Source organism: Scyliorhinus canicula, chromosome 16 (assembly GCF_902713615.1).
Source record: "Scyliorhinus canicula chromosome 16, sScyCan1.1, whole genome shotgun sequence".
NCBI classification, from domain to species: domain Eukaryota; kingdom Metazoa; phylum Chordata; class Chondrichthyes; order Carcharhiniformes; family Scyliorhinidae; genus Scyliorhinus; species Scyliorhinus canicula.
The window spans coordinates 92314872-92341122 of record NC_052161.1 but is presented as its reverse complement, the minus strand read 5'-3'; the positions used below and the strand labels follow the sequence as shown (position 1 = coordinate 92341122).

The following is a 26251-nucleotide window of genomic DNA, read 5'->3' as shown; positions in this document are numbered from 1 at the left end:
ACAGTGCAGCACTCCCTCAGTACTGACCCTCTGGCAGTGCAGCACTCCCTCAGCATTGAGTCTCTGACAGTGCGGCACTCCCTCAGTACTGACCCTCTGACAGTGCAGCACTCCCTCAGTACTGACCCTCTGACAGTGCAGCACTCCCTCAGTACTGACCCTCTGACAGTGCAGCACTCCCTCAGTACTGACCCACTGACAGTGCGGCACTCCCTCAGTACTGACCCACTGACAGTGCAGCACTCCCTCAGCATTGAGTCTCTGACAGTGCGGCACTCCCTCAGTACTGACCCTCTGACAGTGCAGCACTCCCTCAGTACTGACCCACTGACAGTGCGGCACTCCCTCAGTACTGACCCACTGACAGTGCAGCACTCCCTCAGCATTGAGTCTCTGACAGTGCGGCACTCCCTCAGTACAGGGCTCGGACAGTGGAGCACTCCCTCAGTACTGACCCACTGACAGTGCGGCACTCCCTCAGTACTGACCCTCAGACAGTGCAGTACTCCCTCAGTACTGACCCTCTGACAGTGCAGCACTCCCTCAGTACTGACCCACTGACAGTGCAGCACTCCCTCAGTACTGACCCTCTGACAGTGCAGCACTCCCTCAGTACTGACCCACTGACAGTGCGGCACTCCCTCAGTACTGACCCACTGACAGTGCAGCACTCCCTCAGCATTGAGTCTCTGACAGTGCGGCACTCCCTCAGTACTGACCCTCTGACAGTGCAGCACTCCCTCAGTACTGACCCTCTGACAGTGCAGCACTCCCTCAGTACTGACCCTCTGACAGTGCAGCACTCCCTCAGTACTGACCCACTGACAGTGCGGCACTCCCTCAGTACTGACCCACTGACAGTGCAGCACTCCCTCAGCATTGAGTCTCTGACAGTGCGGCACTCCCTCAGTACTGACCCTCTGACAGTGCAGCACTCCCTCAGTACTGACCCACTGACAGTGCAGCACTCCCTCAGCATTGAGTCTCTGACAGTGCGGCACTCCCTCAGTACTGACCCTCTGACAGTGCAGCACTCCCTCAGTACTGACCCACTGACAGTGCAGCACTCCCTCAGCATTGAGTCTCTGACAGTGCGGCACTCCCTCACTACTGACCCTCAGACAGTGCAGTACTCCCTCAGTACTGACAATCTGACAGTGCAGCACTCCCTCAGTACTGACCCTCTGACAGTGCAGCACTCCCTCAGTACTGACCCTCTGACAGTGCAGCACTCCCTCAGTACTGACCCACTGACAGTGCGGCACTCCCTCAGTACTGACCCACTGACAGTGCAGCACTCCCTCAGCATTGAGTCTCTGACAGTGCGGCACTCCCTCAGTACAGGGCTCGGACAGTGGAGCACTCCCTCAGTACTGACCCACTGACAGTGCGGCACTCCCTCAGTACTGACCCTCAGACAGTGCAGTACTCCCTCAGTACTGACCCTCTGACAGTGCAGCACTCCCTCAGTACTGACCCTCTGACAGTGCAGCACTCCCTCAGTACTGACCCTCTGACAGTGCAGCACTCCCTCAGCATTGAGTCTCTGACAGTGCGGCACTCCCTCAGTACTGACCCTCTGACAGTGCAGCACTCCCTCAGTACTGACCCTCTGACAGTGCAGCACTCCCTCAGTACTGACCCTCTGACAGTGCAGCACTCCCTCAGTACTGACCCACTGACAGTGCGGCACTCCCTCAGTACTGACCCACTGATAGTGCAGCATTCCCTCAGTACTGACTCTCTGATCGTGCAGCATTCCCTCAGTACTGACTCTCTGATCGTGCAGCATTCCCTCAGTACTGACTCTCTGATCGTGCAGCATTCCCTCAGTACTGACTCTCCGACAGTGCAGCACTCCCTCAATACTGACCCTGTGACAGTGCAACATTCGCTCAGCACTGACCCTCCGACATTGCAGCACCCCTTCGGTACTGAGCCTGAAACAGTGCAGCACTCCCTCAGTACTGATCCTCTGATGGGGGGTGGAGAGGTGGGCGGGGTCGGGGAAAAACACGAGGAGCCAAACAAATCTTCTGCAAAAGAATAGAAACATGGGAGGCCTGACCCAACACTGGTCAGCCATCACAGAAAGATGGGTTATTGATCGTCTGCCGGAGGATCCTGCTCTGCTGGTGATCAGCAGCACCACCAAGGCTGCAGACTGGCTTCCAACCTGGTGCAGTTTCTCAGGCTGGAGAAAATAAAATTTGCCAGGACGTGCAAGGCGTTCACCAACTTGTTTCAAAACCTGTTTGTAGCCAGCAACCAGCAAAGGGGGGAGGGGGCTGGAGGGAGAGAGACACGGCGAGCCATGGGACAAAGAAAAGGGATGGGGAGGGAAGGGGTGGGGGGTGAGGATGTGCAAGAAGAAAGCGAGGGATAAACAGAAGGGACAAAGCTGCAGGAGACTGGTCCGAGGGCAAGCCAAGACCCAAACCAAGTTATAAATAGACGCTTGTAAATAAGTGTTATAATCATAGAATGCCAATAGCACAGAAGGAGGCCATTTGCCCCATTGAGTCTGTACCGGCTCTCTGAAAGAGCACCCTCCCCACTCCCCCCCGCCCTATCCCCGTAACTGCAACCTAACCTACACATCTTTGGACACAAGAGGAAATTTATCATGGCCAATCCATGCACATCTTTGGATTGTGGGAGGAGTGGAGCACCCAGAGGAAATCCATGCAGAGATGGGGAGAACATGCAAACTTCACAGTCACCCAAGGCCGGAATTAAACCCAGATCTCTGGCACTGTGAGGTAACAGTGTTAACCACTGTGCCACCATGCCTTCCCTGGCTGTATTTTGGCCATATTGGGGAATGTAAAATATGTATGCTGACGACAGGAGGCTCATGGTCGCAGTGGCAGAGAAGATACTTGCTTGTAAATATATATGTTGGGTTATTTGTTGCAGTTTTGCAATTTGTAACTCGTTGGATAGAAAATATGAAGACTCAATAAAAACATTTTTTTTTAAAGTACAGTGCGGCATTCCACCAGTAGTGACCCTCTGACAGTGCGGCACTCCTTCAGTACTGACCCTCTGACAGTGCAGCACTCCCTCAGTACTGACCCTCTGACAGTGCGGCACTCCCTCAGTACTGACCCTCTGACAGTGCAGCAATCCCTCAGTACTGACCCTCTGACAGTGCAGCACTCCCTCAGTACTGACCCTCTGACAGTGCAGCACTCCCTCAGTACTGACCCTCTGACAGTGCAGCACTCCCTCAGTACTGACCCCCCGACAGCGCGGCACTCCCTCATTACTGATCATCCATGATAGTGCGGCTCTCCCTCAGTACTGACCCTCTGACAGTGCAGCACTCCCTCAGTACTGACCCTCTGACAGTGCAGCACGCCCTCAGTACTGACCCTCTGACAGTGCGGCACTCACTCAGTACTGACCCTCTGACCGTGCAGCACTCCCTCAGTACTGATCATCCATGATAGTGCGGCTCTCCCTCAGTACTGACCCTCTGACAGTGCAGCACTCCCTCAGTACTGACCCTCTGACCGTGCAGCACTCCCTCAGTACTGATCATCCATGATAGTGCGGCTCTCCCTCAGTACTGACCCTCTGACAGTGCAGCACTCCCTCAGTACTCACCCTCTGACAGTGCAACATTCCCTCAGGAATGACCCTCTGACAGTGCAGCACTCCCTCAGTCCTGACCCTCAGACAGTACGGCACTCCCTCAGTACTGACCCTTCAGCAGTGCAGCACTCCCTCAGTACTGACCCTCTGACAATGCAGCACTCCCTCAGTACTGACCCTCTGACAATGCAGCATTCCCTCAGTACTGACCCTCTGTCCTGCCCCTTGCCCCACGTACCTTCATGGCGTTGTTGAATAGACTGCCCAGGCTGGCAAAGCAGCCGGACTCCATTCGATGTTCTAGGAAGAAGGTGGTGGCTTTGTGGTAGATTTGTTCATCGATAAATATGTATGGACGGGCTTGTAGGAATGATTTCAACACAAAGGCTGTCAGCCTGAGAAAGAGCAGGTGAGAGGTGGAGAGTGGGAGATAAATGGAAGGTGAGGAGAACAAGGTTAGCAGTTCTTTTCTTCATTCTGTCCCCTTCATAATCTGTTTCTTTTCCGCTACGTCTTTTTCACTCCCATCCTGAGTTGCTCCGTCTCTCTCTCTCTCGTCTCAGTCTGTCACTCTGACCCTCAGTGCCACATGAAATATTATCAGATTTCCCAGTCAATACTTAAGCGTTTGTATGTGGTACATTCAGCCCTATCTGTGTGTATTATGACCACTGTTACTGAGTGATTCTGAGAGTTTATGTGTGCGATACTTTCAATGTGTATTGTGATCACTATTTCCTAGTGAATCTGAGTATCTGTGTGCGTGTCTGTTATATTTTCTGCCGTCTGTGTTATGATCACTATTTCCGACTGAATCTGTTTGTTTGTCTGTGATACTTTCAGCCCTCTGCTTGTATTCTGATCACTATTTCCCCGTAAACCTAGGTGTTTGCATGTGATACATTCAGCTCTCTCTATGTATTATGATCACTATTTCTGAGTAAATCTGGGTGTTTATGTTTCCATCCCTCTGTGTATTAAAATCACTGTTTCTCTGTGAATCGGAGTGGTTGTGTGTGTGATACTTTCAGTCCTTTTGTATTTATTATAGAAACATAGAAAATAGAAGGTGCAGGTCATTCAGTCCTTCAAGTCTGCTATGCCATTCATTATAATCATGGTTGATCATCCAACTCAGTAGCCTGATCCTGCCTTCCCCCCATATCTTTTGAGCCCCTTTGCACCAAGTGTTACATTTAATTGCACCCTCAAACAGACAGGGCTGGATTCTCCATTTGAGAGACTAAGTCCTAATGCTGGGCCTGAATCTATGATGATGATGGGGTGTGACTGCCGGAGAAATTCAGGACACGCTAATGGACTAGCCTATGCACAATGTGGAACTAGTGAAATTACAACGGATGTCGGCATCGCATTCGCTGCGGTCAGGATTGGCACTGGAGAGCCTGACAAGCCTGATCTGCATATAAGCACTCCACTCCCCAGACACTCTCATTCTAGCCAAGAAGATGCCACCTCAGACAACGTCCCAAGATCCGCAGATGCAGAGCGAGAGACATTGCAGCATGCCGTGGAGGAGAGGTGGAACACCCTGTTCCCCGGGGAGGGGGGGGGGGGGGGGGGGGGTGGAGGCTGCCACCTGCTGGTGTTAACCAGGCCTGGGCGCAGGTGGCAGAGGCTGTGAGCGCCGTGAGCCCCACCACCAGGACCTGGCAGCAGTGCCAGAGAAAGCTACAGGATCTTCTCAGGGTGAGCCACCACCACGACCGTGCCCCTGGCACCACCCTGTCCTACAGGCCCCACACACCCCTCACCCTCCCTACCTTCATGCGGCCCCCAGTAGGTGAACCGGCAGGCAGTGCTGGCCCACAATGGGAAACCTCCTGACCAGACGTGCTGAGCCTCCAGCTCTGTGACGCTGGCACCCCCCTTGTCCCACATGCCCCCATCCTATGTGGCGCATGCCCCCCTCTCCCCTCGTCGAGGGCAGCAGCACCCCAACCACTGGCAGCCCCCATGCACACCACCCTACACCGCATGCCAATACTTATATCGCCCGCCATAGCCAAGGTGCCCTGCACACACAGGCCACCAACTGCAGACCCACCTGCGTTGCCCGCATCCAAGTATCTCACACTGTGCATTATAGACATATGGATGATAAGGGAATAGTGTAGATGGGCTTTAGAGCGGTTTCACAGGTCGGTGCAACATCGAGGGCCGAAGGGCCTGTACTGCGCTGTAATGTTCTATGTGTCCCCCAGGAGGTGTCCCACAACTGCAGGGAGCAGGAAAAGCCCGGAGGGAGCACTCCAGACCTACACCCTTTACCCCTTTAAATTAAATCTACGGAAGATGCTTGACATCAGATTATATCCAATTCTCTGGGGCCCTTCTTTACTGTTCTCTGTTACAACCAAATATAGCCCTTTCAAATTGTAAATCATTTAATTAAATGTTTGGTCTCATTGCTTTCTGTGATAGTGACCTCCACAGGCTGACTACTCTCTGGCTGAAGAAACTTCTCCTCTTCTCAGTCCTAAACGGTCTACCTAGTTTCCTCAGACTGTGACCCCTGGTTCTGGACACACCCACCATCAGGAACATCCTTCCTGCATCTACCCTGTTAGAATTTTATAGGTTTCCATGAGATACCCGCTCATCCTTCTGAACTCCAGTGAATACAATCCTAACAGATTCAATCTCTCCTCATACATCAATCCTGCCATTCCAGGAATCAGTCTGGTAAACCTTCACTAAACTCCCTCCAGAGCAAGAACATCCGTCGTCAGAAAAGGAAATCAAATCTGCACACAATATTTCAGGTGTGGCCTCACCAAGGCCCTATATAATTGCAGCAAGACATTCCTGCCTCTATACTCGAAGCCTCTCGCAATGAAGGCCAACATACCATTAGCCTTGTTTACCACCTGCTGCACATACATGCTTCCCTTTACCGACTGTGTAAGAGGACACCCAGGTCCCGCTGCGCACTCCCCTCTCCTAATTTATGGCCATTCAGATAATAATCTGCCTTCCCGGTTTTGAGACCAAAATGCATAACCTCACATTTATCCAAATGATACAGCATCTGCCATTCATGTGCCCACACTCAGCATTTCTGCATTCTCCTCACATCTCACCCCCCCCACCCAACTTTGTGTCATCTGCAAATTTGTAGGTATTACGTTTTATTCCCTCATTTCAATAATTAATATATGTTGTGAATAGCTGGGGCCCTAGCACCGATTCATACGATACCGCAATAACTGTCTGCCAATTGGAAAATGACCCGTAACTTCAACTCTTTGTTTCCTGTCTGCCAACCAGTTTTCTATCCATTGTAATACACTACCCACAACCCTATGTGCTTTAATTTTACAGACTAATCTCTTATGTGGGACTTTGTTGAAAGCCTTCTGAAAGTCCAAGTAAAGCACATCCATTGGCTTCCCTTCGACTCTCCAAGTTACATCCTCGAAGAATTCCAGCAGACTTGTCAAACATGAGTTCTCTATCCTAAATCCATGCTGACTCTGTCCGATCCTGCCACTGTTTTCCAAGTGCTCTGCTATAAAATCATTGTTAATGGATTCTAGAATTTTCTCTCTACGTTCCTTTTTAAAAAGTGGGGTTACATTAGCTACCTGCCAATCTGCTGGAACTGTTCGAGAGTCTGTAGAATCCTGGAAGATGACCACCAATACATCCACTATTTCTCGGGCTACTTTTGGAATAACAGTCTGTGGGGATTTATCAGCCTTCAATTCCATCAATTTCTCCAATACCATTTCTTTACTAATATTGTTCTCACCCAGTTCCTCCCTCTTACTAAACCCTGTGTTCCTCAACATTTCTGGTATGTTACTTGTGCCTCCTTTGTGTAGAGGGATCCAAAGTATGTGCTTAGTTGCTCAGCCATTTCTTTGTTCCCTATTACTAATTCCCCTGTTTCTGACAGTAATGGGCCTACATTTGACTTCACCAATCTTTTTCTCTTCACAAATCTATATAAACCTTTACAGTCAGTTTTTCTGTTCCCTGCAAGCGAGCTCTCATACTCTATTTTCCCCTTCTTAATCAATCCCTTGCTTCTCTTTTGCTTAATTCTAAACTTCTCCCAATCCTGACCGGTTATGTTTCTTGGCCAATTTGTATGCTTCTTCCTTGGATCTCTTGGTTTCTCTGCCGATCACTTTTCTTGTTCATCTTTCTTTTTTGTTTTGTTTTTGTCCTTGATTCCCCTCCTCTGACTCCTTGCATAAGGTCCCATCCCCCTTCCATTTTAGTTGAAACCCTCACGCAATTTTCCAAAAATTCTGGCAAATAGTCCCCCAGGACATCAGTCCCGGTCCTGCCCTGGTATAAAAGGTCCAGTTTGTACAGATCCCACCTCTCCCAGAACCAGTCTAAATGCCCCAGGAATCTGAAACCCTGCCTCTCACACCATCTCCTCAGCCACGTATTCATCCGATATATCCTGCTATTTACACTCTGACTACCATGTGGCACTGGTAGTAGGCCTGAGATCACAACTTTTGAGGTCTGACTTCTCAACTTTCTTCCTAACTCCCTATATTCGGCTTTTGGGACCTCATCCCTTGTTTTACCCATGACGTTTGTACCAAAGTGTACCACGGCAACTGGCTGTTCACCCTCCCCCTCCACAATGTCCTGTAGCAGTTTGAGATATCTTGACCCTGGCGCCAGAGAGGCAACATACCACCCTGGAGTCTCCTTTGCGGCCACAGAAACGCCTATCTAGTCCCCTTATCACCAAATCCCCTGTAACTATTGCATTTCCACACTTTTTGCTCCTCCTTACTGCAGCAGAACTGCTTTTCCTGAGAGGTAATTTCGCCCAAAAGCGGTAAATTTGTTTTGCAGGGAAATAGCCACAGAAGATTCCTGCACTGCATGCCTACCCCTCCTGCTCTGCCTGGGTTCACCCATTCTTTTCCTACATGTGGAGTCTCAGCCTGCGGTGTGACCACCTCTCTATATGTGTTATCCACGACACTCTCCACCTCGCAGATGCTCCACAGTGTCCCCAGCCACTGGTCAAGCTCTGAAACCTGGGGCTCCCAGGAACTGCAGGTGGAGACACTTCACACGCATATGCTCGTCTCAGGCACTGGAAATGTTGCCGCATTCCCTCAACCCACTTTTAGCTCTCCTGTCAGACTTACCCCTTTAAATTAAGTTTTTGGAAGATGCTTGATATCAGATTTTATCCAATTCTCTGGGGCCCTTCTTTCCTATTCTCTGTTGCAACCAAATATAGCCCTTTCAAATTGTAAACCAATAACAACCTTTCAAATACAAATGATAACAGAAGGAAATACTTATCCAACCTTACCCACTACTTACCAATCAGCTCTCTCCCATGTAGCCTCTACTGCTGCAGCAGGGCAAGGCTACTCTTTAAAGATTTAAAAAGTTACAAAGCAAACAGAAAAAGCAAAAGGCGCTTCTTTCCGCTCTGCACCGAATTCCCACTCTGTTCCAAATTCCCAATACCCACATTCACTCTTTCTCATTTCAGATGTAGATGTGCTCTCTCCCACTGCTCATGCGTCACTTGTGATTACTATTTCTGAGTGAATAAGAGTGAGTGTGATACTTTCAGCCCTCTCTGTGAATATTAGGATCACTGGGTGGGAGTCTCCGACCCCGTGCCGGGTTGGAGAATTGCCGGCGGGCTGCGCGAATCGCGCCACACCGCCCTGACGCGATTTTCTGCAGAGCGGAGAATCGGTACACTGGGGCCGGCGAGGTCGGGGGCAACTCTATGCCCCCCCCCCCCCCGCCGGCGCCATTCTAACCTGCTCTGAGGCAGCGGGACCTCAGCGTTGAAGGGTCCGGGGGTGGGCGGGAGGGGCGGCTCCGATGTGGCCTGGCCCTCAATCGGGACCTACCGATCGGCGGGCCGGCCTCGCTGTCTCCCAGCCTTCTTCCTTCCGCGCCGGCGCCTGTATTCCTGCGCCATGTTAGGTTAGCTGCGGACAAGGGAGACACTGTGCATGCGCGGAAATCGCGCCGTTGGGACTGCGCATGCGGGGCTTCATGCTGGATCCATTGCGCAAGCGTCCATCTCCTGGCGCCTACTCCACGGCTGGATCAGCAGCTGGAGCGGCGTGAACCGCCCCAGCGCCCTGCTGGCTCCCTGTCAGGGCCAGAATTGCTGATCCTGGCGTCAACACTTCGCCTCAGGATCAGAAAATCTTGCCCACTATTTCTCAATGAATCTGTGTGTATGTATGTTACTTTCAGCCCTTTCTGTGTTTATTATGAACACTATTTCCCAGTGATTTCTGGTGTGTGTATGTGTGTGAGAGATGGGAATGAAGTGATTAATCCCCTTGCTCTGTACCAGGTATTTCCCTCAGGATCACTGCCTCCAAATGCACTGAAGGATCCATCACTATGTTTGTACTTCAGCTGGTTCTGGTATCCTGTGAGGGTGAGAGAGGGGGAGAGAGGGTAAATGGTGATTAAACATGGCACAGGACACAGAGGGGCATTCACAGTGTCACTCACACAGTACATACAGTGTCACACTCGGTGTAATACACACACACAGAATGTCACACAGTGTAACCGAGTCACAATGTAACACACACTCTGTAACACAAAGTGTAATACTAACACAGTGTAACACACACACACGCATTGTGTAACATGCACAAATGCACAGCGTAACACACACACAGAGAGTAACAAACACACACCTGTGTGGCACGTGTAACACACAAACACTGCAACATAAAGTGTAACACACACACACTGTAAAACACATCTGGGTGACGCACAGTGTAATACACATCTGGGTGACACAGTGTAACACACAGTGTAACAAACACCTGGGTGGCACAAACCTGGGTGACACACAGTGAACACACAGTGTAACACGTGTACACCGTGTAACACGTGTACACAGTGTAACACACACCTGGATGACACACAGTGTAACACACACATACACACACAGTAACACAGATACATAGTGTAGCACAAAAAACAGTGCAACAGACACACCTGTGTTACATACAGTGCAACACAGTGTAACACAGTGTAGCACACACGCACATGGTGTAACAGACACACACGTGTGACACACAGTGCAACACACACCGTGTAAAACACACAGTGTAATACACAATAGGTGAGCTCCAATAGCTGCAATTCACTTCACTGATAATATTCTTCAGCATGCTTTCAATTTCCTTTTGTACCTGTGCCAACTTTAGTGGATTGAGCTGTATGGATGTTGTTTGATTGGAGTAGCATTGTATAATTACGTCTGTACTTCCTAATTTGCTCCCACATATAGCTCTCTGTGATTATAATAACACTTTTAGGTCACTTTTAGTTTCCTCCAGAAGGTAACTCAGTAATATATCACTTCCCCATTGTTCAATCTAATTTGAGGAATATCAAATTTAGAATAATCTGGATTTCTCTCTTCTCCCTGAGTTACAATGATTAATACCTTATTCTTCTATCCTTCTCGATCAAAATAACTTTGGAGCATATTAATATAACACACTGAGTTTTCTTTCTATCTGGCGCTCTCATCAAATAATTCACCAACTCAATTTCCTTTCAATTTGATGAGGTCCACTCATTCTTGCTTTCAACGGTTCACCTGCCATTGGTCATAATACTGATATTTTCCCCCTCTAGTACAACTATGAGTTTTTGATTTCTTATCCAACTCTTTTTTCATCACATGCTGTGGCAATTGGAAATGTTTTCCAGCCAATTCGCCAGCCCAGGTTAATCTCCCCCTAACATTTGACGCATAGTCCAATGACGTAATCTCTGACCACTGACTCACTAATTTCTCTTTCATCAATTTAAGTGGCCCTCTGACATCATGACCAAAAATCAATTCAAATGGACTGAATTTAGCTGATTCATTTGGTGCATCCCTAATTGCCAATTTTACAAATGGAATTCCTTTATCCCAATCATCTGGGAGTTCAGCCCGTCGCCCGCAGAGAATCGACATGGGAGCCTATTTCAGCGGCTCCCGACCGGCGCCGCGATGACCACGCGGGCGCAATTGCCGCTGATTCCCTCGTCGCCAGAGAATCGGCGGCCCGGTGTGGGAGCGGCGTGGCAGGAATTTCCCGCGCCCCTGCGATTCTCCAACCCGGCGCGGGCTCGGAGAATCCTGGCCCATGTGTTTGGTCTATTTTGATGTTCTTATCCATCTATCAAAATTATTCTGTTCACATTTTATTTCACATTTTATATATGTCTGACTGGTTCTTGCCTCAGATTTTTAAAGTTCTATCTCTAGGCTTCTGGCACTAGTTCATATGTGCTTTATTTCGTTTTTCTCACCTGATAATAATCCCTAGATATCTCCTCTTTGATAGTGATGCAAACACTTCATTAGTTCTACCTACCAACCGGTTTGAATCGATGGTCTTTGGCCACTTAATTTGTTTAGCCGCTTTCTCAAAAGAAATGAAAAAGCTTCCACATCTTTCTCATCAAACTTTGGCAGTGTTTGAATATATTTAAACATGTTTTTGACTCAAATGTTTCTCCTTCCCCTAGACCTCCCTCAGCTTCTGCCTTCAACTCCAACAATTTACATTGATATTCGCTTTGAATTTCCAGTTTCCCAAGTTCAAATTCTCTCTCCTTTTCCTTTGTTTCTGCCACTGCTAGTCTCTCTTCTTCCTTATCCCTTTCTTCCTTTGCCAATTTTTCCATTTCCACCTCAAGCTTCCTCCTTTCTATTTCCTTTTGAAAAGCGTGCTCTCTTTCTTTTTCCTCTGCCATAGCCACTCTCTCATTTTCTTTCCCCATAATTTATAATTGTTTCATTTGTAATTGAATTCTAACTAATTCTAATGATTCCAGCAAATGTAAATGCTGAGCCATTGATGACATTAACTCCATCTTCCTTACTCCTTTGGGTAAAGTCAACTGCAGCTTGACTTTTAGCCACCTTTAACAAACTAACCCAAACTAACCCAAGTGACCTCTTCCACCCAGAGAGAGCCATTGTACCAGTCGCTCTCCATTTAACCATCAACACCTTAAAGAACGCATCAGTTCCATAGACTCTGAATGTCTTTAAATTTCATAATCCCAAGCCAAACAAGGGATTATACTTTTAAATCCTGGTAAGGAGCCCTGATTATTATTATGATCCCGGATGTATACACCAACAGTTGCTAGGATACTGGACAGATACATCAACATTTAATTTAATTTTGAAAACTCTGAGGAAAAGATACTTTTGCTCCAGGAGGTGATTCCATGCACAAGGAGGGATATGGTTTAATTAAAACAAACTTTATTACAACACATTTGTCAAGCTACCCTAACACCACAGAAATATAGCTTACAATTAACAGTTAAACAATGCTTAACAGTCAAATAAAACCTTTTTAACTCCGAACTATAATTGTTTATCTCCACTCGAGCAAACCCATCTCAGATGTAAACAGAGGGAATACTTATTCTAAAAAGATATATTGGATAAACCGCTTTGAGAGAGAGAGATCCTTCAGGAACCAGGTTGCTGATCCTTGCCTGTATCAAACTACTGTTTAACCTGCCAGCCTTTCCAGAAACTGCTCTTCTGTTCACAGGCAAATCTTTAACTAAACTGCTTTGAGAGAAATTGCTAGTCTGTTCACTGTTCACTGACAGATTAAAATCTGAACTCCAAAGTTCAACACCTGACTGCTTCAGCCCCCCAGCTCATCACTTTACCTACATCATCTGGGGCTGGTTTAGCTCACTGGGCTAAATCACTGGCTTTTAAAGCAGACCAAGCAGGCCAGCAGCACGGTTCGATTCCCGTACCAGCCTCCCCGGACAGGCGCCGGAATGTGGCGACTTGGGGCTTTTCACAGTAACTTCATTGAAGCCTACTCGTGACAATAAGCGATTTTCATTTCATTTATCATCTTATTAAGGCTAACACATTGTCTCTAATTATCTACTCTCCAAGGAACCGTCTTCATATCAACAAAATTCCACCCGCCTAACCTTTACCCCTTGTAGCCAAAGTGTGCGCTTGTCTTGTAAACCTGGGTTTTAAAAAATATAACTGCACAGTCACACACACACTAAACCAGGCTTTTAACCCTTACTGCCCCAAATACATATAATACAAGATACCTGAAATCCTCCATTCATCACAGATACTCACACACAACATACACACAAAAACACTCACTCACAAACACAAATAAACACAGACATTCTCTCTCACTCACACACACACACACAGATAGATGCACACTCTCTCACATGCAGACACACTTACATATTCTCACATGCAGGAACAGAAACACACAAATAATCTTTCACACCCACACACACCAAAACACGCATACACTCTCTCACACAGACACACACACTCTCTCTCTCATGCAGACACACTTACACACTCACATGCATGAACACACACATACACAAACACTCACACACACACACTCTTTCTCACACACACAAACATGCACATTCTCTCTCGCACACAGACACACACTCTCGCATACACAGAATGCACGCACTCTCGTACGCACACTGAGATGCACACGCACTCTCTCACATGCACACACACTCTCTATCACACCGCACATAGACACGCACACTCTCTCTCACACACACAGACACACACTCTCTCAGACACAGACACACACAGGATGACATTTTCTGGCCTAGATGCTGGTAGGGATCATTGCAGATGGGACAGGAAAATAGTTTTACTAGTTCCATAAATGTCCCCGCCCCACCCCAGCAATGCTGCCTACCAGTGTCAGGGCCAGAGGAACCTCACACACACAGTAACACATCATGAGATATGCAGAGGTATACCTTTCCGCAGGTAGCCAACTGCCCGGTCTTGAATCTCCCCGGTCAGCTGCTGGGTTTTATTCAGGTATCTCTGCACGTAAACATTAGGGGCAAATTTCACCATGTTCTGCTCTCCACATCCCATAGGCAGTCTGAGTAAACCATCCAGATTCTCCATCGCAGACCCCATGATATCCCCTGGAAAGGGACACAGAATATAACACGGACTTGGACAATCTGATCAGAGTTCAAAAAGATAATTCAAAATCTCAATCCCAAAACGCACAACCAATCTAAACCCCCCTAAACCCAATAAATCCATGGAGTAATAACCATGGATTTATTGGGTGTATGTGGGTTAGGGGGTTTAGATTGCCCTTGAGAGGTAAAGGACGGTAAGGGAATGGAATCTGCTCAATATAGACAGAACTCCTCCCTGATCTGATGTAAAATATCCAACACGGGAAGATTCACTGTGGATCTAGTAAACGGGAACAGACCAGAGCAGCTCGGGAAGTCAAAAAAGGGGAACACTCGGAAATAGTGACCATAACATTGTACAATTTAACTGATGATAGAATAGGGCATAAATATGACAATGAAACAAGACAATTGATTGGAGAAAAGATGGCTTTGAGGGGCTGCGGGGAATTAAAATGAGCGACAATATTAAAAAACCAACACTGCAGAACAACATGGGGCAACATCTAAAATAGTGCAATGGATTGCAGAGAAAATATAATTAATTACAAGACTAGGCAGGAGTGGGAATCTCAGAGCTGAATAACAATATAAGAGGGAGGATTTATGATTAAGAGAGTGACTGAATTGAATCAACGGAACCAAACTGAAAAAGGATAAAGTGCCTAGTCCGGCTGGCTTGCAAGCATGGGTTTGTCCAGCATCGTGATGGAGATAGCAGACACACAACTACACATATTTAATACTGTGTCGGAGCATGGTGGCATGTCAGAAGATAGCCAGATAGCTGATGCAGTCCCAGATAGAAGGAGATGGACAGAATCTATCCAGGGAATATAGACCAGTCAGTTGAACATGGGTCGCAAGAAAATTAATGGAATTTGTAACAAAGGAGGGGACATCTAGAAATTAGAAATATCAAATCGACGACTCAGCATGTTTTTCACAGGAGAAAATCTTACTTGACCAAAGACCTTGTATTTTTCCAGAGAATGACAGAGAGAGTCAGTAAGCAGAATGTGGTGGATGTAATTATCTGGATTTTGGAACGTCTTGGGTAAAATATAAACTAATAAATTAATGAATCGGGTCATAGAAGTCTGGAGGGTGTCCCAATTCAGATGTTTCAATTGATGAAAAGTTTTGATCAAGTGGGCAGCCAGAGAGAGAATGTTTCCTCCACTGGGGAGCAATCAGAACGAGAGACCAGCAATGTAAGAGAGTCTGGTCTCAATCTCCATCTTGGTTCAGATCATTCCTCGGTATAGGCTGGGGATGGACCCTATGGCCTTTCCTATGTTGGGTGTGGGTCCTAGTGCCAGGGATATGTGTCTCTTACCCAACACGGTAATGTATGCCCTGCTTGAACCTTCCACTACATCCTCTGGGAGCTGGAGGTGAATCTTCTCAGTGACGCTCTTTCCTGGAGGGAGCAAGTTCACAAGGTCACATATGAAGGATGCCATGTTGGTCTGACGCAGCCCTTACTGCCCCGCACTCCCTGGACCATGACCCCAAAACCCTTCCTATTATTTCCCGCAGTGTCACCATGGAAAATCACTCCGACCTTCTCGCTCTCTCCACCCCCCCCCCCCCCCCCCCTCACACACAGACCCAGTGCTAAGGGGCATTATCTTCTACCCTCTCCCCATCACCCCTCACACACAGAGCCAGTGCTAAGGGGCATTATCTTCTACCCTCTTCCCATCACCCCTCACACACAGAGCCAGTGTTGAGGGACACTCCCTCCCACCCTGTCCCACTCCAGGCACAGAACCAGTGCTGAGAGACACCCCCCACCCCCGCACTCCGCGGCTCAGACACACACACACAGCCAGTGCTGAATGACATTCCCTCCCACTCCCCGCTCACACACAGAGCCAGTGCTGAGGGACACTCCCTCCCACCCTCTCCCCCCTCACACACACAGCCAGTGCTGAGGGACACTCCCTCCCACCCTGTCCCACTCCCCCACAGAGCCAGTGCTGAGGGACACTCCCTCCCACCCTCTCCCCCCTCACACACACAGCCAGTGCTGAGGGACACTCCCTCCCACCCTCTCCCCCCCTCACACACACAGCCAGTGCTGAGGGACACTCCCTCCCACCCTGTCCCACTCCCCCCTCACACACAGGCAGTGCTGAGGGACACTCCCTCCCACCCTGTCCCACTCCCCCCTCACACACAGAGCCAGTGCTGAGGGACACCCCCCCCCCCCCCCTCACCCTGTACCACACTCCCCCCTTACACACAGCCAGGGCTGAGGGACACTCCCTCACACCCTCTTCCCCTCCTCACACACAGAGACAGTGCTGAGGGACACCCCCCCCCCCCCCTCACCCTGTACCACACTCCCCCCTTACGCACAGGCAGTGCTGAGGGACACTCCCTCACACCCTCTTCCCCTCCTCACACACAGAGACAGTGCTGAGGGACACTCCCTCACACCCTGTCCCACGCCCCCACCCCCCTCACACACAAACTGGGAAGTGGACATGAAGCCTCTCCCATCACAATTTGAATAGAGTTCCTGTACCTGCTGGACACAGGAGGGAGCTGTGGGTCAGTTCAGTCTCAGTGCCTTCAGGCTGCAACAGAGAGAGAGAGAGTCAGAGAGAGAAAATCCGAGAGAGAAAGAGAGAGACAATCCGAGAGAGAGAGAGTGTGTCAGAGAGAAATTCCAAGTGAGGGAGAGTCAGAAAGAGAATCAGAGACAGTAAGAGACAAAGAGTAAGGGAGAGTCAGAGAGAGAAAGTCTGGGAGAGGCAGAGGGAGTCAGCGAGAGAGAGTCTGGGAGAGAGAGAGACAGAGAGAGAGACAGAGAGAGAGAGAGACAGAGAGAGTCAGGGAGAGAGAAAGAGAGAGACACAAAAAGAGAGTCAGGGAAAGACAAAGTGAGACAGGGAGAGGGAGACAAAGAAGAACAGAGAGGGAGAGACAGAGAGGGTGAGAGAGAGATTCAGAGAGAGGCAGGGAGAGAGACAGAGAGAGAGTCAGAGTCAGAGATATAGACAGAGAGAGAGAGAAAGAAAGACCAGGGACAGAGGGAGAATCAGACCAAGCGACAGAGTCAGAGACAAAGGGAGTGAAAGAGAAGCGGAGAGAGAAACAGAGAGAGAAAATCCGAGAGAAAGTCAGAGAGAGAGAGACGGAGAGAGACAGAGTCAGAGGGGGAGAGAGTCAGAGAGAGCGGGAGAGTGTCAGAGAGGGGGAGAGTCAGAGATAGAGGGAGAGAGTCAGCGAGATAGACAGAGAGGGAGAGAGAGAATGAGAGACAGAGAGAAAATCCGAGAGCAGATTTGAGAGACAGAGAGAGACAGAGAAGAGACAGAGAGAGACAGAGAATCAGCAAGAGAGATAGAGAGAAAGGGAGACAGAGAAAGAGAGAGAGACAGAGGGATAGAGTCAGACTGATGTGACCATCAATTCACTCGGAACACGATTGGAAGTAAACTGTGGTTTTAATAGTCTTACAACTGAGCCTGCCTGCAACCAGAAGAACTGAGGGCAGGCTCACACGGCTGCAGCACGTTATACTTCTGGTAGTGGGAGGGGCCATGGGCGGAGCCATGGGTGGAGCTGAGGGTGGAGCCCTGTACAAGCTCCTCATCTCCCCCTATGGGCAGAGCCGCGCAACAGCTCACAGAGCTCACAAGGACACAATACCATACAACACAATAGTGTGAATTACATTCACCACACAGACAGAGAGACAGATACAGAGAGATAGAGTGACAGAGACAGTGAGAGAAAAGAGACAGAGGGGACCTGCCCAATCACTACCTGCTCCCCTGCTCTTGGCTTCTGCCTCAAGGACCTTTGAGTCCAGTCCACCTCTGGGGCCTTGTCCAACACCTTCTCCTCCATTAAACTGGCCAACATCCTCGAAACATAATTTGTTACGCTTGTTCCCTGCACTCCCTCTGGCAGACCCACAATCCGTACGTTCTGTCCTCTGGACCTGTTCTCCTGCTCCCCACCTCCAACCGCAGCGACTTGCACAGATCTCCCATGATTGCCTCTAAAGACACAATCTGGTCACTCTGGTCAGACACCATTTTTTTCTACCTCCCAGATCGTCGCCGCCTACGCTTCAAGGTACTTTACCACCCGATACAGAGAGCTATGAAGAAGTGCCACTGCCTCCTCAATTGCCTTCGACCAATCACTCTGCATCTCCTTTCTTTGTTGTCGAAATTCCTCCTTGACGAAGCTCATCAATTGTTTCCTCTGCAGCTTTCTCACCGGCGACGACCCTTCCCCCTCCACCATTTTCACAATTGGTGCTGCACCACGAGTCTTCTTCAACTCCTTAGCCAGGTCCCTCACTGTCTTCTGCCCAGTCTGATATCCAGTAAAAATGCTAATCTAGGGGAGTACTTCTTCCCTTACACTCACCGCTCCACTCTTCTGCCGAATTTACCCAAAACATGGATGAAAAGAACCAAAACTAACACCTTCGAGCCGGAGCTCCCTGTGAGCGACCACTCACTCCATGTCTGCCACCAGAAGTCCTCATCACCCTTTAACTCGTTTTTTTAACAGAAATATATCTATTTCCTTTTTTAAACCATTTAATGACTCAGATTCCACCGCACTATGGGGCAGCGAGTTCCACAAGTTCACAACCCTCTGTGAGAAGTAGTTCTTCCTCATCTCAGTTCTTAATATACTGTCTCTCAACCTACGTCCGTGATCTCTCGTTCTAGATTGCCTTATGAGGGGAACATTTGATCTACGCTTACTTTATCAATCCCATTTATTACCTTATATATCTCGCTCAAATCCCCTCTCATCCTTCTAAACTCCAGCGAGTACAAGCCCAAATGGTTTAATCTCTCCTCATGCGTCAACCCTTTCATTCCTGGTATCAATCTGGTGAACCACCTCTGAACTGCCTCCAATGCCACCACATCATTCCTCAAATAAACAGACCAAAACTGGATACAATACTCCAGATGTGGTCTCACCAACACCCTATTCAACTGCTACAATACTTTCCTATTTTTATACTCCAGTCCTTTTTACAATAAATGTGAAAATTCCATTTGCTTTTAATTACATACTGTACCTGCATATCGACTTTCTACGATTCATGAACAAAGACACCCAGATCCCCCTGCCAGAAGCTTTTAGATAACCTCAACTTAACCACAGAGAGAGAGAGAGAGAGACAGAGAGAGAGAGAGACACCAAGGCAGAAAGAGACCGAGACAGAAAGAGACCGAGACAGAGAAATGGAGAGAGAGACAGAAAGAGACAGAGACAGGAACAGACATAGAGACAGAGTACATAGTGAGATTGCGAGGGAGAGTGAGAGAGATCGGCAGGGACAGAGAGAATAGTGGGAGTGAGAGAGATCAACAGAGACAGAGAGAGAATAGTGAGATAAAAGCAAATTACTACGGATGCTGGAATCTGAAACGAAAGGGAAAATGCTGGAAAATCTCAGCAAGTCTGGCAGCATCTGTAGGGAGAGAAAAGAGCTAACGTTTTGAGTCTGATGACTCTTTGTCAAAGCTAACAGACAGAGAAAGTGGGAAATATTTATACTGTGGAGTGAGAATGAAAGGTGAGAGTAGTGAGAGAGGGAGAGAGAGACAGACAGACAGACAATCAAACAGACTGATAGTGACTGAAATGAGACAGAGCAAAGGAAAATATGGAGATAGACCAGTCCTGGATTGAAAGGTTGACACTGACCTTGATCAGGAGCGGTTTGCGGATGACATCGATGGCTCCTTTCTCCGGTACAATCGCCACCTCATTCCCACACAGAGAGTCTGTGGAAATGGATTCTGCTTTGACTGTTAAATTCTGTTCACCTGGATCACAGAAAGAGGGAGTGAGAGAGAGTGGAAGAGAGAGTGAGGGATAAAGGGAGTGTGAGAGAGAAAAGGAGAGACAGAGTGAGAAAGCTAGAGAAAGATAGAGATATAGAGAGAGTGACAGATAGTGAGATAGAGAGAGCAAGAGATGGAGAGAGTGTGAGAGATAGACAGTATGAGAATGAAAAAAAAGAGGGCGAGAGAGATAGAGTGATCGATAGAGATGGAGAGATAGAGAGAGTGAGAGATAGAGAGGCATAGAGAGAGAGATAGACAGAGTTGGAGACAGAGTGAGAGATAGAGTGCTAGATAGAGAGAACAAGTGAGAGACAGAGTGAAAGGTAGAGAGAAAGAGTGACAGAGAGCGATAGAGAGGGAAAGAGAGATAGAAAGAGAGTGACAGAGAGATAGAGAGTGGGAAATGAGAGAGCGAGTGAGACAGCAAATGAAAGAGAGTGAGAGACAAAGAATGAGAGATAGAGAGAGATATAAAGAAAAAGAGGGAGAGAAAATGAGAGAGAGAGAGAGAGAGAAAGTCAGGCAGGAAGAGTGAGAGAAAGAGATGGAGAGATGGAGCTGTATAAAGCGCTCGTTAGGCGACAACTGGAGTACTGTTTACAGTTGTGGTCACCACAATATATAAAGGAAGTGATTATACCAGAGAGGGTGCAGAGAAATAGGGTTAATGAGAGTGAGAGAGAGAGTGGTTGGGAGAAAGAAAACTAGACAGGGATCAGAAGCAGAATCCGAACAGATTCATCCCACCCACCCCAACCAAACCCAGGGGTCACTGGACAGGGATCAGGAGCAGGAACCCGGCTGATTCATCCCCCTCCCTAACTCAGGGATCACTGGACTTGGATTGGGAGCAGGATCCCGGGCTCATTCAACCTCCAACACTAACCCAGGGGCCACTGCACGGGGATCAGGAGCAGGAACTAGGACTTATTGCCTCGCTAAATGGCAGAGCCGGCTCGTAGGGCCGAATTGCCTATTTCTGCGCCTAATTACAATGTTGTTCCTAACCCTGGGGTAACTGGACAGGGATTAGGAGCAGAAATTGGGGACTATTCACCCTCCCTCCCTAACCCAGGGTCACTGGAAAAGGATCAGGAACAGTAACCTGGAATGATTTACAACCCCTGCCTCCCTCCCCTTCCATAATCCAGTTTTCACTGGACAGGGTTCAGGATCAACCCCCCCCCCCCCCCCCCCCCCCCCCGGGCACCCGAGCTGATTCAAATACCCTCCCTAACATAGGAATCATTGGACAGGGATCAGGAAAAGAAACCTAGGCAGATTCAGCCCCTCCGTAACCCAGGGGTCTCTGGACATGGGTCAGGAGCAGGAACTCAGGCTGATTCACCCTCCTCCCTAACCCATGGGCACTGGACAAGGATGAGGAGCCTGGGTTGATCGACTGCAGCTTAAGCTGTGTTTGAAGCCTGCTTAATGACTGACCCAGTCCTGTGGCGTTTAGATGCCAGCTGATAGTCACACTATCCATGGAACAGACACAGGTTTGGTGTTCAATGTTGCTCTCTGAGGCCATGCCAAATCCCTTGTGTTCGAGCAGTGTGACCTTCACCTGAAAGACAGAAAGAAGCAGCAAAGTGTTAAATTCCCAGTAACACAGAACAAAACAATCCCATTTCCCCCACTCAATTCTCATTTCCTGTCCACTAAAAACAGGAAAAATCCAACCCGGCCAATTGCCTCCCTATCAGTCTACTCTCAATCATTAGTAAAATGATGGAAGGGATCGTTAACAGTGCTATCAAGATGCACTTTCTCAGCAATAACCTGCTCACGGAATCCCAGTTAGAGTGTGCCAGGGTTACTCAGCTCCTAATCTCATTGCAGCCTTGGTTATGGGGAGAAGGCAGGAGAATGGGAATGAGAAACATATCAGCTATGATTGAATGGTGGAGCAGGCTCGATGGGCCAAATGACCTAATTCTGCTCCTCTGTCTTATGGTTCAAACATGGACAAAAGGGCTGAACTGCAGAGGTGAGATGAGAGAACTGCCCTTGACATCAAGGCAGCATTTGATCGAGCGTGGCATCAAGGACACCGAGCAAAACAGGAGTCAATGGGGATTAGGGGGAAAACTCTGCTCTGGTTGGATTCATACCTGGCACAAAGGAAGACGGTTGTGTGGTTGACGGTCAATCGCTCAGCTGCAGCACATCACTGCAGGAGTTCCTCAGGGTTGGTGTCCTAGGCCCAACCATCTTCAGCTGCTTCATTAATGACCTTTCTTACAACATAAGGTCAGAAGTGGGAATGTTCACTGATTACTGCACAATGTTCTGTACCATTCGTGACTCCTCAGCCACTGAAGCAGTCCAAGGGCAAATTCAGCAAGACGTGGATAACATCCTGGCTTGGGCTGACAAGTTATATTCAAGCCACATAAGTGTCAGATCAGTGACCATCTCCAGTAAGAGAGAATCAAACCGCATCCCCTTGACATTCAATGGCATTATCATTGCTCAATCCCCCACAATCAACAATGAAAAAATGAAATGAAAATCACTTATTGTCACGAGTAGGCTTCAATGAAGTTACTGTGAAAAGCCCCTAGTCGCCACATTCCGGCGCCTGTCCGGGCAGGCTGGTACGGAAATCGAACCGTGCTGCTGGCCTGCTTGATCTGCTTTAAAAGCCAGCAATTTAGCCTTGTGAGCCAAACCAGTCCCTATAAACCTGGGAGGGGTTACCATTGACCAGACACTGAACAGAACCCAATCATTTTAATATTGTGACTACAAGATCAGGTCAGACGCTGGGAAACCAACAGTGAGTAACTCACCTCTAGACTCCCACAAAGCCTGTCCACCATCTACAGGCCACAAGTCAGGAGTGTGATGATGTTCTCCACTTGCCTGGATGAGTGTGGCTCCCAGCAACATTCAGTAAGCTTGATACCATCCAGGACAAACTAGCCCCGCTTGTTCTACACGCTAACCACAAACATTCACTCCCTCCACCACTGACGCACAGTAGCAGCCGTGTGTACCGTCTACAGGATGTACTGCAGCAACTCACCAAGGTTCCTTCAACAGCACCTTCCAAACCCATGACCTCTACCATCTAAATGTACAAGGGGCAGCAGCTACATGGGGAACACCACCACCTGCAAGTTTCCCTCCGAGTCACTCACCATCTCAACTGGAAAATATACTGGCCGTTCCTGGAACTCCCTCCCTAACAGCACTGTGGGTGTACGCACACAAACACACACCCATACTCTCAAACACATGCTCACATACATTCACATTCTCTTAAACTCACCTACACACACTAACACATTCTCACACTCACACACACACACATTCACACCCTCTCAAACACACCTAAACACACTGACACATTCACACTTTTTATTCATTTTTATGATGTGGGCATCGCTGGTTGGGCCAGATACTCTAATTGTCCTTGAACAGAGTGGCTTTCTAGACCATTTCAGAGGGAGGGGCAGTTAAAAGTCAACCTCATTGCTGTGTGGGCCTGGAGTCACATGTAGACCAGACCGGGTAAGGGCAGCAGATTTCCTTCCCTGAAGGACATTAGTGAACTAGACAGGGTTTTACGACAATCGACAATGGTTTCATGGTGTAGCCATCTGGGATGGCCACTTACCAAGGGAAATATGGCCACTTGCAAAGAATCACGGGAAATATGGCCAATGCAGGATCCAGATAAACTCAGAGCTTATGTGTATATTTGCCACTAGATAACCAGACACGATCGAAACCCCCAGCCAATTTGCATTCTAATGGCCCATTTCCCCAGAACAAAATATTTGTACTCAGGTATCAGATACAGATACAGACTCATCGGCGCCACTCCCTTCAGCCAGGAAGCCCAAGCAGCCAAGATCAATGACCGCTCAGGACACGCCCAGCCATCAAGGCACCCGTCCCTTTATTGGCTAAAATCGAAGGCAGTAATCGAAGCCTGCCGAATTATTGGGTCCAAAGCTAAGGACCACCCAAAAGAGCGCGGAATCCCAGAAGGATAAAGAGAGACACTGCCATGTGTTCAGTCTCTCTTGGCCCAGCCTACGCCTGATACCAATTGCAGCATCACGACCAGAAACAAGTTCAAGACCAACAATCGCTACCAGACGGATGGGCCCAGCAGAAACAAAGTCACTTCTCCAGACCCAGCCACACAAGATCCGAATAAAGGCCTTGTTCCTCTGCATAATGCCGGGTGCCTGAAGTTAAGTACAGGTTGTTGTAGTGTTAGGTGTAATTTAGCTTGGAGTGTTTTATGTTGCATGTCAAAGTAACTCTTGTGTCTAAATAAACTATCATTGAACTTGAACTAACTAACTGGTTGTTTGGTCTTTGATCGATATTTGGTAAAACCTTGTGGTGGTATAATTTGATACCTGGCAACTCTAAAGAGCATCATTATTAATTGGCGACTCCGGTGCCGATTGGCAACAATGGTCATCATTGGACTTTTAATTCCAGATTTTTAATGGATTCAAATTTCACCATCTGACATGGTGGGATTCAACCCCAGGGCCCAGGGCATTAACCTGGGACTCTGGGTTACTAGTCCAGTGACAGTACCACCAGACCAGCGCCTTCCCATACACACACAATGCCCCATTCTCACACCTACACACAAACATTAACACTTTCTCAAACTCACTTACACCCACGCTGTGACATATTCTCACACTTAGACACACACATTCACACTCTCAAACTCACCAACACAGATGCACTGACATTCTCACACTTACACGAACACATTCTTTCCCATACACTCAAACTCACTTACACATTCACACGCATACACATACTGAAACATTCGGACACGGACATATACTGACACATTCTAACACACACATTCTAACACTGACATTTACTGACACATTCTAACACTCACACACACTGACACAATTCTAACACACACTGACACATTCTCAAACACACACTGACATATTTCACACACACACTGACACATTCCAACACACACTGACACATTCTAACTCACACAGACTGATACATTCTAACACACACACTGACACATTCTAACACACACATACTGACACATTCTAACACTCACACAAACTGACACATTGTAACACACACATTGACACATTCTAACACACACACATTGACACATTCTAACGCACACAGACTGAAACATTCTAACGCACACAGACTGAAACATTCTAACACTCAGACTGACACATTTTAACACAGATACTGACACATTCTAACACACACATACTGACACATTTTAACACACATTGGCACATTCTAACACAGACTGAAACATTCTAACACACACACTGACACATTCTAACACTCAGACTGACACATTTTAGCACACATATACTGACACATTCTAACACACACATTCACACTCAAGCTCACATATACTGACACATTCTAACACACACATTCACACTCTCAAACTCACTGACACAGATGCACTGACACATTCTCACACTTACACGAACACATTCTTTCCCATACACTCAAACTCACTTACACATTCACACGCATACACATACTGAAACATTCGGACACGGACATATACTGACACATTCTAACACACACATTCTAACACTGACATTTACTGACACATTCTAACACTCACACACACTGACACAATTCTAACACACACTGACACATTCTCAAACACACACTGACATATTTCACACACACACTGACATATTTCACACACACACTGACATATTTCACACACACACTGACATATTTCACACACACACTGACACATTCTAACACACACACTGACACATTCTAACTCACACAGACTGAAACATTCTAACACTCAG

At 47.9% G+C, this 26251-nt stretch overlaps 1 protein-coding gene across 1 annotated transcript in view; it reads right to left on the bottom strand.

Moving 5' to 3' along the window:
* The window catches only part of LOC119951034 (pregnancy zone protein-like), a 151126-nt gene that overhangs the window by 32232 nt on the left and 92643 nt on the right, over positions 1 to 26251 (bottom strand). Inside the window, exons 21-27 of the mRNA XM_038774068.1 lie at positions 21882 to 22008; positions 20296 to 20417; positions 17129 to 17180; positions 15932 to 16015; positions 14413 to 14589; positions 9935 to 10016; positions 3839 to 3995 (exon numbers count right to left, since the gene is read on the bottom strand). Of these exons, the coding sequence (XP_038629996.1) occupies positions 3839 to 3995; positions 9935 to 10016; positions 14413 to 14589; positions 15932 to 16015; positions 17129 to 17180; positions 20296 to 20417; positions 21882 to 22008 (801 nt within the window). The remainder of the gene's footprint in view (positions 1 to 3838; positions 3996 to 9934; positions 10017 to 14412; positions 14590 to 15931; positions 16016 to 17128; positions 17181 to 20295; positions 20418 to 21881; positions 22009 to 26251) is intronic.